Below are 14,996 nucleotides of genomic sequence, written 5' to 3'. Positions count from 1 at the left end.
TCCCCGCCTCCATCGGGGAGCTCCTCTGCCTAGGCCCTCTGCCTAGCTTGCCGCAGGTTGGACAGTCACAAGCCAGTCGATGCAGTCGCCTTCTCCAGCGTCCCGCTATGGTGCTTGCTTGTAGTAGGCGATGACTGGGCGAGAAGAAGGCAACTGCCATAGGCAAACAGATACGCATGAATCACTCGTTATTGCAGTCCGCCATACATCGATGGCCCCCAAGGGCTCCATACCCATACGTGTAAGATCTCTTCCATCGACGGAAGGAACCGGCAACTGCTGACACGGCCTTGCAACTTCTTCCCAGATCCGTACCGTCTAGCAGATAGGGCACACCCACACGGCGTAGCTTCGGGGAGCTTCTCAGCTTTCTTAGTACCGCAAGGGGCAACGCCTGTGAGCTAGCCCTCGCCAGGTGGGTAGATTTGCAGTAGTTACACGTATCCCAATCTTGATACCAAGAACCAAGGTCCACGGCCATGGTTATGATACACATTATTGGACGGCAACAATTCCCTCGGCATAGCATCATAGGTGATAGGGGCTTGCTCCCTCGAATCCTACGACATGACAGGATCACAAGATGAGGTAGTTTCCCGATTGGGAACCCCTATACTGGCGGATGATTCGGTCCGTATGGTCTCAGCTCCGGGACAAGATTCACTGTATTCTCTCGGTGGGTAACGGCAGAAGCGTCACCATTACGGAAAGAGCATTCTCTTCGTGGGAATAGCAAGGAACTATACTCAGACGAGGCTCACCCCTTGCGTTGCTCGCAAGCTTCGTCCGGAAGCTGGATGAGTTTGTTGCCCCTTTCGACTCTTGGAGTCCACAGCCATGCCGCGCCCTGCCCTGGCAGACAAGGAGATTCCGACAGTCTGGATCTGCCACGACAGCGTGACGATAGGGCCGACTAGGTTCTCTAGCTATTCCCAGCATGACATCGTCGAAAGGCATGGCGAAGTGGATGCTATCTGGCATCTGGCAGCCATCGCACATCACATATGGACAAGGAAGGCAGCTGGGGCCGGCCAACTACTGGGTATTGGTTGGTTGACTGTATGAAGGGTCTCTTCCCGCGTGTAAAGATTGTCTTTGGTGCATCTGCATCTCCAAGTTTGCGAAAGACTTGTCATCGCAGTCTCTACTGGGCTTGTTAAGCACTGCCGCAATCAAACGTGCTCTATTCTTCGTCACTAGACAATCATCGGCATTCGAATGGCACCTCTGTCTCGACCGCATGAACCAACAAATGGGTGGCGTCGTCGTATAAGAGGTACGAGGTACATGCACAGGACAGGACTCGACCTGGCCCCAGCTAATCTCATGACAAGGGATGCCTATACATAGTACTGTATGCAGTCGATTGGGGGCCTCTGCAAAATTACGCCCTATAATTGAAGATGATAATAATAATAAGGAAGCATGACCTTGCTTGGCCCAACTCTCTCTTATTGTTGCCATAATTCCAACCCCGCAATCTGAACAAGATTCGATAGCATCACAGAATGGAGCGTCGGTGCCCAACGGGTTTGATGAGCGCGGACTCCATTTCGCCATGACAATGGGGCTGGCTCTAACAATGAAAGAAGAAAAACCTGAAGGATTGTTTGATGTGAAATTTGGTATGCACGGCTTCTCGGACTGGGCAATCTCACACCGAGAAGACGAAGCTAGTCACCGTTGAGTCGCCTAGCACTAGGGCGCCGAGGAGACAAGCACTGTCAATTCAAGGGTGTCAGGGTGTGGCAGGGAAGGGGAGCGAGTGTGCGTTCCAAACATCTCGTAGGCGCGGGGAACCCTTCCTAAAGTTCCCAGAGGAAGATCCTTCCTCCTGAACCTTGCATCGTCCCGGACTGGGATGAAGCGATTTTAGAACGGCAGACGATGTTACGGTACCAATGGGCAAAGGAGGTTTCCGCAAACGCACGCAGCACACAGCACACAGCATACAGCGCAGCACGCGTCGCCCGGGTGTGGGCACTGCATGGGCGCCCTGCTGTTGCTGCTGCTGCTGCTGCTGCCTCTCTCGTCCTCGTCCTCGTCCTCTCCCTTTCCCTTGCTCGCAGGCTGGGCAGGCTCGTTCGCTCGCCTCTGCACCAACCCCCCGTCACGCGTTGCCGCGCTGACGCCACCCCTCCCTCCTCCCTCTTCCTCCCTCCCTTGTTTGGAGAACGAACCGCAGTCGGGTGTCTGCTTTGTTAGGCCCAACACTACCCGCCAACCAAAGATGCGATGGGTGGTGGTGTGCATTGAAACGAAGGCCAGGATGGTTCCCCCAAAGCCCTTCCTCCACCTTCTTTCTGTACATGTGTGGGTGGCCCTGTCTGACATACATCAGCAAAGTACATTCCCGAATAGATACGCCCACGGCAACAGCAGCAGCTCCCACGCTGCTGCAAGATACGATGTGCATGTACCATAAAACCACGATGCGGTCAGAAGTGGGAAGGCGGCCTCAGTGGCCTGTCTGTCTGTCGGTCGAGTCGCGCTCCTCGCCGCCTTGCAAGGATGGCAGGCTACCACCACCACCGCCCTTCCTGCCTGGGCCAGTTCCATCAGTATGGAACGATTGCGGAAACATGAATCGTCACAAGTCCGGCAGCTGCTTGCAAATCGGCAGACAAGCGACGACAATGAACGAGTCATCGACACGAGCTGCGTGCCCACTATCTATCTCACACTGATCACTTGCATCGCATCGGCGACGCAAGTAAGCAGTGGGATGATGAATGTACGGTATCTGTATGTATGTAGGTCACATAGATACTGGAAGTGCATACCAGTATCCTGACCAACAAGAAAAAAAGGCACTACTACTACTATTATTACCATTACTACAGCGACACCCTTAGCACCCTCCTCCCAATGGGACAGTGAGCAGAGGCAGACTCGGTCCGCCCGAGATTCTGGCTGCTTTGTCCACACACACACACACACATACCACACACGCATGACGCGTGTGGGCAGTAATCCGGTGGTACGTTCCTGTGAGCTCTGTACTATTCTGTCCTTTTCTGTTCGCGATTCGCCGCATGACGCGTTGCGTGGCCACGGAACTTTACAGTACTGCCGTACCCGGAATCTGGCTGGCAAAATCACAATTTCTCCTGCGCGCACGCTCGCTGCCTCCCAAGACGTTGCATCCGGCGAAGTCCAGTTCCTGCAGCGAAATGAGGTCAGAACCTTGTCGGCCGCCGTGTCCGGGAGCAGTCCATCTATCTGCAGTGATAGTGTGTGTGTGTGTGCTGTGCCATAGCAATTCGATGATTGCACATCCTACCTGTTATGCGTATATGTCGCGGACTACTGAATAGAATTATCTTGTCTGTCGGCACTTTCCCACCCTACGCCCACTCTGGCTTGCTGGCAGGCATGGCCCTGGGACATGTCCACGTGCTCAGGGCCCTTCTTGCTCGGTGTAGCGAACAGGGGGGGGCGTTATGGTGTGCTGACCCCCGACGACGCGATGATGGGCACTTGCTTCTCTCCACCTTCTTCCGCTCTTCTGTTGCTGGGATGGCTCAACGGGCGTGGGTGGGTGGGAATCTCTTGTTGCTTGTCGCGTCGTCTGGGGAGGGGCCGACGACGAACAGGCATGCTTTTGCCAAGACGTTCTCGTAATCATCGAGAGAAAGGCTGCTGCTGCACAGTTCAGGGGTTGAAAAAGTGACAAGGCAGGGGAGGGGGTGGGTGGAAAGCGGGCGATGTAGACTACTTCTGTATAGATGGGGACAGGGTAATATGAGAGAGAGGAGCTCTACCCACTACCGGGACCACTTTAGCACACAGACCGAAACATTTTCTGCCAATGTGCGTACTGTATCTCAAGTCATTCACGCACATATACGGGCTCCCTAGGCTCCCTAGGCTCTAGGCTCCCTACTACATAGGCTCTAGGCCCCTTGGGTGACTGTCGACTCTTGCACGGGTGGAGTTTCAGGTGCTAGGGCGCTCCCAGCGATCGAGAATAGAATTGATTATATAGCAGAGTCCCAGTATAGCCGCCGAATGAGACGAGATGGAAACCTAAAACAGCACGACGTGTGTCGAGTTGACGGAAGCTCCCACCTCGCATATAGCAGCACATGGCCCTTTCTCTCGTAATGTAATTACGCGTGAATCCAGCATGATGGAGATATCCATTTTAGATTAAAGGGAATGAAGTGGCTGGTAAAATGAAACCATTATTTGCAGGTGGTTGTGCCCCCCCCGGCGATCACTCACTGGCAGACCCAACCAACTGTGGGTGTTGTCCAGAAAGGCCCAGAACTTACTCACAGCAGCCTGGGCAACAGCAGCAGAAGCAGCAGAAAGCACCGGCACAGCAAACACCAATATCACAAGACCCCTATTATTTTCTATTTTATTACATCAAACCGATGATTAGTGCGGGAACTCGGAGGCTATTCTCTGACGCCAACGAGACTAACCAGCTGCACGTACATACACATGCGTACGTACATGCCGTGATGATCCAACAACGCGTGCCGGGGAGATGAGCGTGTCGATTCTCCAACCTGCGTCTAGCTTACACCCACTCATTCATTGCCTGGCTGGAGGCGAGTGGTTCGTTCACGCGTACAATCAGTGGAAATCTCGCCGGCGAATTTATGATGTTCGATAATCTCCGAGGGAAACCCAAGCTGTGGTTGAGTTTGTCATCGATTGGGTAGATGGATGCATCAGGCAACCAGCTCGTAGGGGGGAGAGGGAGAGAGATCTGCAATGTATCATTTGCTATACACACACCAAGCGGTATATGCGTGCACGTTGAACACCAGAGAGGCAGGCTACGAATCAGCCAATGTGAAGTTACAGTAAGACAGACATGGTCCGACACAGTTCAGTCAATCAGCCAGTCCAGTGATCAGGCAGTCAGTCTGTCGGTCAGTGAGTGAGCGAGTTGGCGAGTGAGCGGTCTGTAGGGAGGGTCACACTGGATAATCCTTCTAATACTACATTGCCATTGCGGCTGAGAAAGGAGATGTTAAACTGCTACGTGCAATGAGCTCATGTCTCCCTTGATTGGATCTTTTATTGCAACACACACACACACACACACTCACATGGCTATTTCTAATAATAGTTTAGAGAGATTGGATATACTGCAGCTATCCGGATGAAGATGATTCCTACTTACGCAACAGACAGATGAATGGGTGCATGAAAACCCTTGAGAGCTTACCGGACTGTACCAACATATTTCTATTCTAAATAGCTAAGAAGTAGAAGGTAAATTGCATTCTTCATTGTTAGCATCTTCCGGGGAATCAAAAAGGGGGGGGGGGCACAGTCAACTTCGAGACACGGCCGTCGATGCATTCAACAGAGGGCTGGTTTACTCATGGGGTTCGAGATAGACAGATTATGTACGGCCTGGGGACGCTTTCTGCTATTCAGGCGTACAATACTTCTTTCAGGTCACAGCTATGCAGTTATATCAAAGTGAGAAGCCGAAGCTAATGGGAGCCAGATGTAAGGTTGCAGATTCGGAGGCCGTGAAAGGAACCGGACGGTGCAGTCAGCCTGCGATTAACGGCAAATATACTCGCAGCTCTAAGTCTTCACCGTCACCTTTGCCTTCCTGTATAAAAAGGCACAGGCTGCTGGCAGGAAAGCAGTTCGATACAAGTGTTGGGTTGGTGATGCATGAACATCGTGATAGGGGCCGACGTTGAATTGTAGAAGACATCAGCCAGCAGCACACTACATGAGACCACGCATGATTTATCAGCTGTCCGGCAGTTATATATAGGCAAGTATCGATATTGTCTAGCTCTAAACATTCGAGAAACTGAATAACTAGAAGAGACCTGGCGTAACTGAACAAATATGCCTTCCGGGACCGCTTACGATACGTGCTTCGTTGTCCCCTTTCTGGTATACAAGCAACCAAGTAGTAGGAACGGCACGAACACTGGCGATCTATGTCTGATAGCATACGCAACAGCAGCCAGCCAGCAACCGGAGGACCTGGTGGTCTACCGAGTTCATTCGTCACTGGACAGCAAACGTATACCAGAGGACACATCTGCATATGGTCATATGGCCGCTCCCGTTTCAAAGGGCGACGACTCGTTGCCATGTCGAGGCTCTATTTCAAACCCATCTTTACGAAGCAAGCAATAGGAGGCAGAGAGGAACTTGAGCGATCCAGATGTAAACACAGATCGGAACAAGGCGAGGGCGCCCTTTGCCTCTCGTCCTTGTTGAACCTGGTCTATCTTCGCCTCCAGATGCTTCACACAATGAGTGGCACGACTATCACGAACCCGCAAACTGAAGGAAAGACATCATCTCCATACAAGGAGACCACCCAAGAACGACACAGTTTTGGTGGTTCTAGTGAGGCAGACTGACGTATTGTCACATGTACATCACTTAACGTCTATATCCATACCATCTTCACATCGCAGACGCGTGGGCTAAGTATACACAAGACGCCCGGAGTATCATGAAGAGAAAATGGTATCTTATAAGATTCAAACGTCCCAAGAACTAAATAGGTATATAAGAAGTCATGACTCCCTTAGCTTCCTTCATACAGACCAGCCATCAATGCCCCAAGAATACACAGCAAGAACGAACAATTATCCAATGCGTACTCGACTTCGTAGCACAGCCCTATAAATGCTCAAGAAATGGCTTTAGAAATCTCGCCCAAAATATCGTATAAATTCCCCATGGGACCCAGCTACTTAGCGCCTGTCCCGATCATCCAGACTGGAGCTGTTGGTCTCCCTGTCCCTCTCCCGGTGGGACCTATGATGGTGGCTGTCGCGATCCCCATACTCCAAGGCTCGAGGTCGCTCAGCGGCCTCATCCTCATCACGCCGATGTCGGCGATGGCGCTCTCGCTCGGGATCGCGATCTCTACGTTCGTCGTCGTCTTCGTATCCGCGCCGTTGATGGCGTCTCCTTCGGTCCTCCTCATCTCGGTCGCGCCCTTTGTCGTCATAGTCGTCCTCTCCTACCTCTCGCTCATACTCCCGTCTTCGCTTTTCTACAACGTTGTCAGCTGTTGCTCATCGACAGTTATGAATAACGGATATCCCGCTTACCTCTCAACTGATTCGTGGCGATTGCATATTGCTGGATCTCCTCCTTACTCAGAACGCGGAGGACGATAACGAAATCGTCGCGCACCTCGAACCTCTCCTTGCCAATGGTGAGGGCTTCGGGGTTAACGAGTTTCCTGTTGATCTTCGTCCAACGAGCACCTTGAGGGGCATCCGCCTTTGTCTTATCGCCTTTATGAGGAGCGACACCCTCCCGAACCGGATGTGGCTCTTCAGGGAACGAGTCCTTGGGTTGTTTGAGAATGCCCTTGATAGGCTTCTGCTCTGACTTGTCTCTAGGAGGTGACACCACTCGTACCTGCTTTTGCTCAGCTTCGGTCAAAGCTAGTTCGCGGCCGCGAGACTCGGAACGGTCCCGCGAAGGCTGGCGTTGCCTGTCAGATCCGGAAGGGGCGACAGTATCAGACTTGGGGGCAGGCATTTCCTTCTCCTTCGGTTTGCCTTCTTCCTCCCGAGCAGCTAATTCTGCCTTGAGGTCCATGAGACCCTTGGTATCGGTTGGATCAAAAGCTGCCACCGAGGCACCCCGGCGCCGCTTGGGAGGCGCGGAGCTCTCGTCATCAGCAGGAGCAGGCTCATCTTTGGTTGCCTCCCTACTGTCAACAGGGCGCGCCTCAGCATCCCGCCGGGAATCGAGGGAACGAGCTTCAGATTCTCGTCTGCTGTATTCTCGGTCACGCTCGCGTTCCCTATCACGCTCCAACTCACGCTCACGCTCCCTTTCCTTTTCTCTCTCTCTGTCCCTTTCCTTCTCGCGTTCGCGCTCTCTCTCGCGCTCTCTCTCCCTGTCTCGCTCATATTCGCGCTCCCGTGAGTCCGAATCATTCCTATCTCTACGGCTCTCCCGTCTCGACTCGATGGCGGCGGGGTCTTGAGGGGATGGCCTCCGTTCGATATCTTTCTCTCGAGGCTTGTAGCGGTCTGCCGCGCGAAGCGCTGCTGTTTCGATGCTTTCATCGGAACCGCTGCGGCGCTTGGGAGACCCCTTGCCGTCCCTCCCTTCACTGCTATCCTTGGCGACTGAGCCTAGACCAATGGCCGCTGCTGCCACTCCTAATCCTGCAGCAACCTTGTCACGCACCTTCTCTGCCCGTACACTGTCCCTGCTATCCTTCCGCTCGCTGCCTCGGTCGTCTTCTATGCGGAAGGGACGTTCTTTGAGCTCAGAAGGTCTGCGTTCACGTGGACGAGCACGATCCAGAGATTCATCCGATCGCCGTTTCGGTTCACGGATCATCTCGGGTTCTCTCCGAGAGCGCCGCTCTTCGTAGATTGGACGCTCCGGTTCCACTGGACGGCGATGTTCTGCCTGTTCAAGGAATTCCGGTCGAAGGCCAAAACCACGTGCAGCAACTGCATCGTCGCGGTAAGCCTCATCGCCCCTTTCGCGACGCGGCTTGTGGAGGCGCTCATCATCTCGAGGGCGGTAAATGTCCTCGGGTAGCGACTGACGAGGAGTAGTGGACTCTTGGTAGAGAGAAACAGGTCTTGGCCGCGAGCTTCTACGATCAGCAGTGATACTGTCGCCAGTATCTAGATGGCTGGATCGAATGGGTGAAGGCGGGACCTGGGGCGGAGTAGGCAACGTGACAGATGGTCGATCGTATATGCCGGCTGCAGCCGCCCGATTGTACCGCTCAAGGGCAGATGAAGGAGGTGGGGGCCCGCGGCGACCGTCCACACGTCCTATGTCACTAGTGACAGTGACTGATGGCCGGTAGTAGCCCCTGTCGAAGCTCTCGCGGCGCCCTGCTCGGCTTCGTGGGCGATCGTGGTCAAGATCGTGGCGTACCAAGTCGCTTGGCTTTGTGTACTCGAAGTTGTCTTCCACCGTACTGGTGCTGATCCGTGGTTGACTCACATATCCGCCCTGGCGACTATGGGGTCTATATAGTTCAGTCGGACCGAGCCGAGGAGCTCGGAGTCTGTCGTCCCCGCCTACGCGCTCTCTTAGCCTGTATAGCTCGTCGTTATCCAGGGTAGCACTCTGGGTATGGCGATGCTGGCTCCGCGCTCGAATAGAAGATGCAGGTTGCGCATAGTAAGTCTCTTCGCTCGAACGATGTTGGTTTTGGGCGGGACTTGCAGGTCGGCCCGAGGCCGAAGAGGTATGGGACGAAGAACCGTGAGGCCGGGAATGATTCGTGGTGACTATGATCGGCTTAATGTTACCGCCCGTATCGAGAGTTGAGGAGCGATGACGATTTCGGCTCGGTTCGCGGACGCTCGAGCTTCTATGAAATGGTTCCTTTGTCACGTTGTACGTGGTTATGGTGGCGGCTGGTGCCGCGCGATGTTCACCAGCAGCACGCGGGACGGTCGAGTCGTAGCGGGCAGTAGGCACAGCGTGGATATCCCCGCCATACCAGGGGGCGTGTACCCGATTGAATGGGGTAGGGAGGCGCGGGCCGGATTGAAGGTAGGCGACCGCCGCCCCGAAGTATGTCTGTGTCGAGGGTCTGTCATGGTGATGATGACTGATTGATTGATCGCTGGCGCTGCCTGCGAAGTTTTGCTTGCTGACATTCACAAGGTTAGGCCTCAGCAATTGAGGGAGGGGCACACGGATGGGTTTTTGAATGGGTTTTGGCAGAGCCCTGCAAGAAAAGCTGCTAGGGATGGGCTGACGTAGTATGTTACCCCAGGCGGCACGGACGTCTGAAAGGCAGGGATTGGGCACGAGTTGGTGCAAGCCAATGGGTAGGGCGAGTGTGTCGTCGTTATCTAATAAGCCTGGATTGGGGGTTTTGGAAGATCCGAAATTGGGGCGAAGGAGCCAGACTCTCTCGTCCGCACAGGACGTTCTCGAGTCATAAAAGATGGGTCGTCTTGGGCGGACAGGAAGCCCGAGTCTTACTTGATTTGACGGCACCGAGAAATTCCTGCGTGTGTGCGTGTGTGTTCAAATGCAAGCGACCGACGTAAGCTGAGCGTATAGTTTAGCAGCTGAATACATCAAAAGCCGTGACAGTGGGGGGGAACAGACTTTGTCGGTGTTTCTGACGAGTGCAGTGTGCAGTCCGGAAACTTTACCAGGAACCCAGTCGGAATTTGTTGCTCAGGGTCCTGGCGGCGCGCATGTATCGTGGGGTAAAAGCGAAGTGACGGCCCGCTTGGCAGCTCTCGGGTGCTGGTTCACAGGCAGCACACAGGTATAGGATTGACGGATGGGAAGGTAGCGGTGAGATCGCGCCACTTAATAGGCACGACAGCTTCTTTTTTGGCCTGTCAGTTTCTGTCCGGCTGATGGATTTGGGCGCAGGTGCAAAAGCACAGGAGTGGAGTTGACAGGCTGCTTCTGCTGCTGCGGCTGCCCTGGTGCTGCTGCCGCCGCTGCTGGTGCTTCCCGCCCGGACGGTTCGAGCAAGGTTGTATATGCGTAGGTAGATGGGAAAAGCAAGTACCTACCTAGATTAGGTGGTTTTGGGGAGAAAGGCCGAAATTCGACAAGTCAACTGACAACACAGCAGGCAATAAAGCTGTCCGCGGTGGAATGGGCGATCTCATTCGTGGGTGGTGAGACGAGTGATATCGGCAGGCTATCCAGGCCGAATGACACAAGCTGATAGAAAGCTTGGTACGGTAGGGCTCCGGCCTATGGCCTGCAGTCCTGACAAACTGCTTGCGTCCCAGATGTCATCGACCTTCAACATGAACCACGGGAGCGGGCCGACGGGCGGTTTCTCGCGTGGATGCCTTGCTGGTGTGCTATGCTGGGTACTGGCAGCGATTGAACGAGACAGATGCGGGAAGCGATCAATGAAGACACGACCACGGTGCTGTAGGTATAGCAAATGTTATAGAAGGGCAGACAGCGACGGTGTCCTCGGCCTAGAGAAGTATAGGTTGGGCACTCACGAACGAGGTAGGAGAAGGGACGAGAGCAAGACGCTGCACAAGAAGGATCGAATCCTACCGGAGGAAGTCTCTCCTCTAATACTAGCAGGAAAGTCGATGCGATTGTAGCAAGCACAGTAAGTTGGCAGCAACGCGGCAGCAGGAACAGCAACAGCGACACTCTTCATTTCATCAGTTGCAGCAACATGCAAGTGAGCATTGCCTTGGCCCAGGTGGGGGTGATCTAGAAACCGAGTGCCGTCTATGTAGCACGTAGATAGTACATGGCCATTACCCGTAGCAAACACCAGTCCCCATTTCAATATGTACCACACCCCATGCAGGCCGGTCGTGGAACATTTCTAATGTACAGGTAGACCGAATTATCCTAGGTTAGATGGTAGGTTAGATGGTGGTGATGGGAGGGGACACTGGAGAAGGAGCTAGGGCAGGGAGGCGATGGAGGAGGGGCTAGAAGCGAGCAATGGTCATGGGCGATGACGTGCAATGCTCGAGCGACGGAAAGGTGTGGTTGCGTTGCGCCAATCCCGCTCGTATGCTCATTCGTCTCTCGCCTGCGCTTCCTCCTCCACTTCTAGAATACTTATAGCAACCTAAGCAGCAAGGATCAGGACCAAGACTGTAAGACTGTCCAATTCCCGGGCACTAGAGACTTGCGAGAGACCCCTGTCTTCTGTGTTTCCCCTTCAGGCCTTGTTGGAACTCCCTCCTGCCCTTTGAGGATCGGCGCTGTGGCTTTCGCGGCCTCCCCTCCTGGTCCCTGAACTCCCTGAACTCCCTGAACAGAGCCGCCAGGTTTTTCAACTACGACTACCTGTAGCATGTTACTTTTTTTCCCTTAGCGGCATGTTAGGCCTCTGAAAAAGAGGGCCCTACACGAGCAATCTAGCCATCCTGCTCAGCCATCACGAGAAACGTCGAGAATCGAAAACGATGGAGATGGATGGGACTGCTCCAGCTACCTGCAGTTGGTTCCATGCAAAAATTATTCGGGTCGCACAGGACGGCACGGAGCGCACGCAGTGGTGCTTGGCATTACTCCCCGAACGGGGCAGGACGAAAGCCCATGTCTCTATGTACCTACCTTACTTACATAACCACATGGGCTGGGCTGCTTGAGTGTCACGGGACTCATGTTTGCTCGACAGAAACGGCAAATATATGGATTTCATCCCTACCGGCTTGGTTTTGAGCGTGGAACATCTCCAGCAGGCGCTCGAGGTTTGCCGCCTCGTCTCAAGATTCCCCATTACGGGACGACGGCTGTCTGGATCCCCTGGCTGTCTTCGACTCCTGCGTTGGGCCTCGACGTCTGAACCCAATGCGCTGTGTGACAGGCAATGAATGAGTAAGTTGCTTGCTCGACATTGAAGTATGGTCACACAGTCAGTCAGCCGGTGCATTTTGTCTCTGTTTGCTGAGATACGATACGGTTTCACCTCACAGTTGACTCATGCTGCTTGATGCCTGAATTAAGGCAATGCTACTTCATGGTCGAGGAGGTACCGGCCGGCAAATGGCCAATGCCGTGAAGTTGATAGTAAGTATGCTCAGCACATGGGTCGGGATGGGACTTCCCAGGAAGGTTTTTTCTCTTCCTCTCGCCATGCTAGTCCGCCCCCACCCCGCTCCAGCGAATATCTGGTCACACCACAGTTCGTTCAACATGCCAATGTAGGTATCTATTATCCGAAGTTGATGAGACCAGGTCTTCATTTCCTTTCGGACGAAGTCCCTTTCTTTCGGTCATTGGAGGGGCAGTAATATCCATCCCCGTTGCTGTGACAGATACCAACTGCCCGGTGAACTAATCGACCCTAGCAGAGATTGAACGAGGCTAGTCAGCTAGAGGCGGGCACTACGGGACGGCGGTTATTGGACTAAATGATGGCTATCGGAGGTCATGGCATCTTCGGAGGTCACTTGTCGCCCAAAGATGTTCCCACCGGCCTGGATCACCGTGATTTCTGCCCAACGATGATCCCGGGACTGGAGGACGACAGCCTCGCTTACCCGTCTAAGCCGGGGTAACCTTGCCGCGTCTTTGATGACTCGAGGGGCAAGGCGCAACAAAGGAAACAAACCCCTTGGGCTACTGCCATCTCGATGCTCTTCTGATTTGGTTCGGTCGCCTTGGCGAGCCATAATTTTTATATGGAATGCTTCAAACGATATGCATCTTGGACTTGTGGTGGCCAGATCTGAGTCGATTACTTAACGCGCGACCATTTTAGCCACCACAAGGGTCGAGGCCGTTCTAACATAAGATCCTCCGCTTGAATCTCTGAATGGGTTTACGGCATTATTGGACCTCACTTCTCGAAACATCACATGGTAAATTGACCACGGTTCGTTTGACGTGCGATGATCGATGATCACTGCCTTACACGTATACCGAGCCTCTGGAGTCCCAGTCTTCTGTCTGCGCCCCTCTTGGGCAGAGAGTGGTTATATATCGCATCGGGGTGCAATAGCAACCGTGTGCCATGACCTGCATAGTTAATGCATCCGGAATCCGGAACAGCTTCTGATCTGGATGTCATTTAACTCGGTCAATAGGGAGCGATATCCCCCGTTCCTGGAAGTCGTACCGAACCCGCCACTCTCAACCCCCTGACTTTAGTATCTGATACATGATGAGATCTGAGGTTGCAACAAGAGTACCCCATCGAACGGATGGGGCCGCGGTCCCACGAATCTGCTTACAAACTCAGGATCGTCAGGCAACAACTCGACGGCAAAATTCTGACAGCTCAACCTTGCCCGCCGATTACCACCACTGCAAATACCGTTAACGCCCAACTATCGAGTCATCATGCTGCTGACTCGCAGAGACACTGCGTCGAATTATCCAGAGACGCCCCCACCATGAACAACAACAGGGCATATCGCCTCTTGTGGATGATGGTTGTAAGGTAACCATGCTTTTCCCATATCAGTAGAGCTGCTGGTTTTTCAGCCCAATCGAATAGCCAGTGGCGAATTGGCTCCCTGGACAACTTTACATGTGCGTCAGGAGCCATGATCCTTGGTGTGTAGAAGCATTCAGCGAAGGCACAGCATCCGGGGCTTCCAGCGACCGATCCCCTACCCGACCAAGTCCTGCTACGAGCATTTGTGGCGTGTAGTATGCTCTAATGAAGAAGCTGAACAACTCACAGTGCCTGGTATCACAGCATTGTTGAAATTTTAGTAACGAGCTGTTGGGGTTTGTCACCCAGCAGCTGCTAATGGGTGTATACATAGGTTCGGGACGTTCCGTACCTAAGAACCCTTCTAAACCAAATGAGCCCTTGTCAACATCAGAAACTGTTTCCCGACGGGACCCATATAGATTGTCTTCTTGATCTCGGATGGGGCTTGTTAATTAGGTGGTTTCGGGGTATGCATTAGTTATAGAAAGGAGGGATGATTAGGGGTTGTCTTCAACCCAGCCCGACATATATGCCTACTACGTTTTCCAGTCAGACGTAGCAAAAGAGAATAAAATAATATACAGCCTCTTTACTTCGGTACGGATGTATCCCTGGACAATTTGAGCCGTGCTAGTACCCAACACCATCATTCATCAAGTGCCCAGGGGGCAGTATGGCTACACCACGGTCATTCTTCTCATACCTGGGCACGACCAGATAATCGTGTTAAATCCGGTGAGAACAGGTCAATATAGCAGAAATCTAGCAGATTTAGCCTGTGGTTCTCCTTAAGCCCGGGTGCTACCACACAAGATCGACACCATATCTGTACAGTGGTGCTATGTTCTCTTAAGGGTTATGAAATTCCAAAGATCATAGATGCCCCTGCGTGTCACCAGATAGTGTAAGATATCCATCAAGGCCACATGTAATATCCCTACTGTGAAAAGCAACTGCATCGACTTCACATCAAAGATCATTCGGAATTTTGTTAGGCAGCCAACCCCACAGGTAGAGATCTCATCAATGTTGGGTCCTATCAAGCTTCTCTCTTCTTTCCCTACTCTGCCACCAAACATTCGGTCACTGAAATGAGATTGAGAGGAGGCAGTGAGTAGGCTATTTCTGCAACTCATCGACG

At 53.2% G+C, this 14,996-nt stretch overlaps 2 protein-coding genes across 2 annotated transcripts; one reads left to right on the top strand and one right to left on the bottom strand.

Annotated features, from left to right (window-relative positions):
- Positions 1-1,887: 1,887 nt before the first annotated feature.
- On the top strand, positions 1,888-2,205 carry PG986_010971 (uncharacterized protein; the record flags this gene model as incomplete). Its single annotated transcript, XM_066847193.1, has 1 exon — positions 1,888-2,205. The coding sequence occupies one exon, from the start codon at positions 1,888-1,890 to the stop codon at positions 2,203-2,205; it is 318 nt and encodes a 105-aa protein (XP_066696684.1).
- A 4,496-nt stretch (positions 2,206-6,701) lies between these two features.
- Positions 6,702-10,162, bottom strand: PG986_010970 (uncharacterized protein; the record flags this gene model as incomplete). Its single annotated transcript, XM_066847192.1, has 4 exons — positions 6,702-7,006; positions 7,065-9,528; positions 9,940-9,964; positions 10,116-10,162. 4 exons carry the CDS (start codon positions 10,160-10,162, stop codon positions 6,702-6,704), a joined length of 2,841 nt encoding a protein of 946 aa, XP_066696683.1.
- Positions 10,163-14,996: the final 4,834 nt, after the last annotated feature.

The sequence above is a fragment of the Apiospora aurea genome (genome assembly GCF_038362705.1).
Source record: "Apiospora aurea strain CBS 24483 chromosome Unknown utg000007l_segment0_segment0, whole genome shotgun sequence".
Classification (NCBI taxonomy): domain Eukaryota; kingdom Fungi; phylum Ascomycota; class Sordariomycetes; order Amphisphaeriales; family Apiosporaceae; genus Apiospora; species Apiospora aurea.
This window is presented reverse-complemented; position numbering and strand designations above follow the sequence as displayed.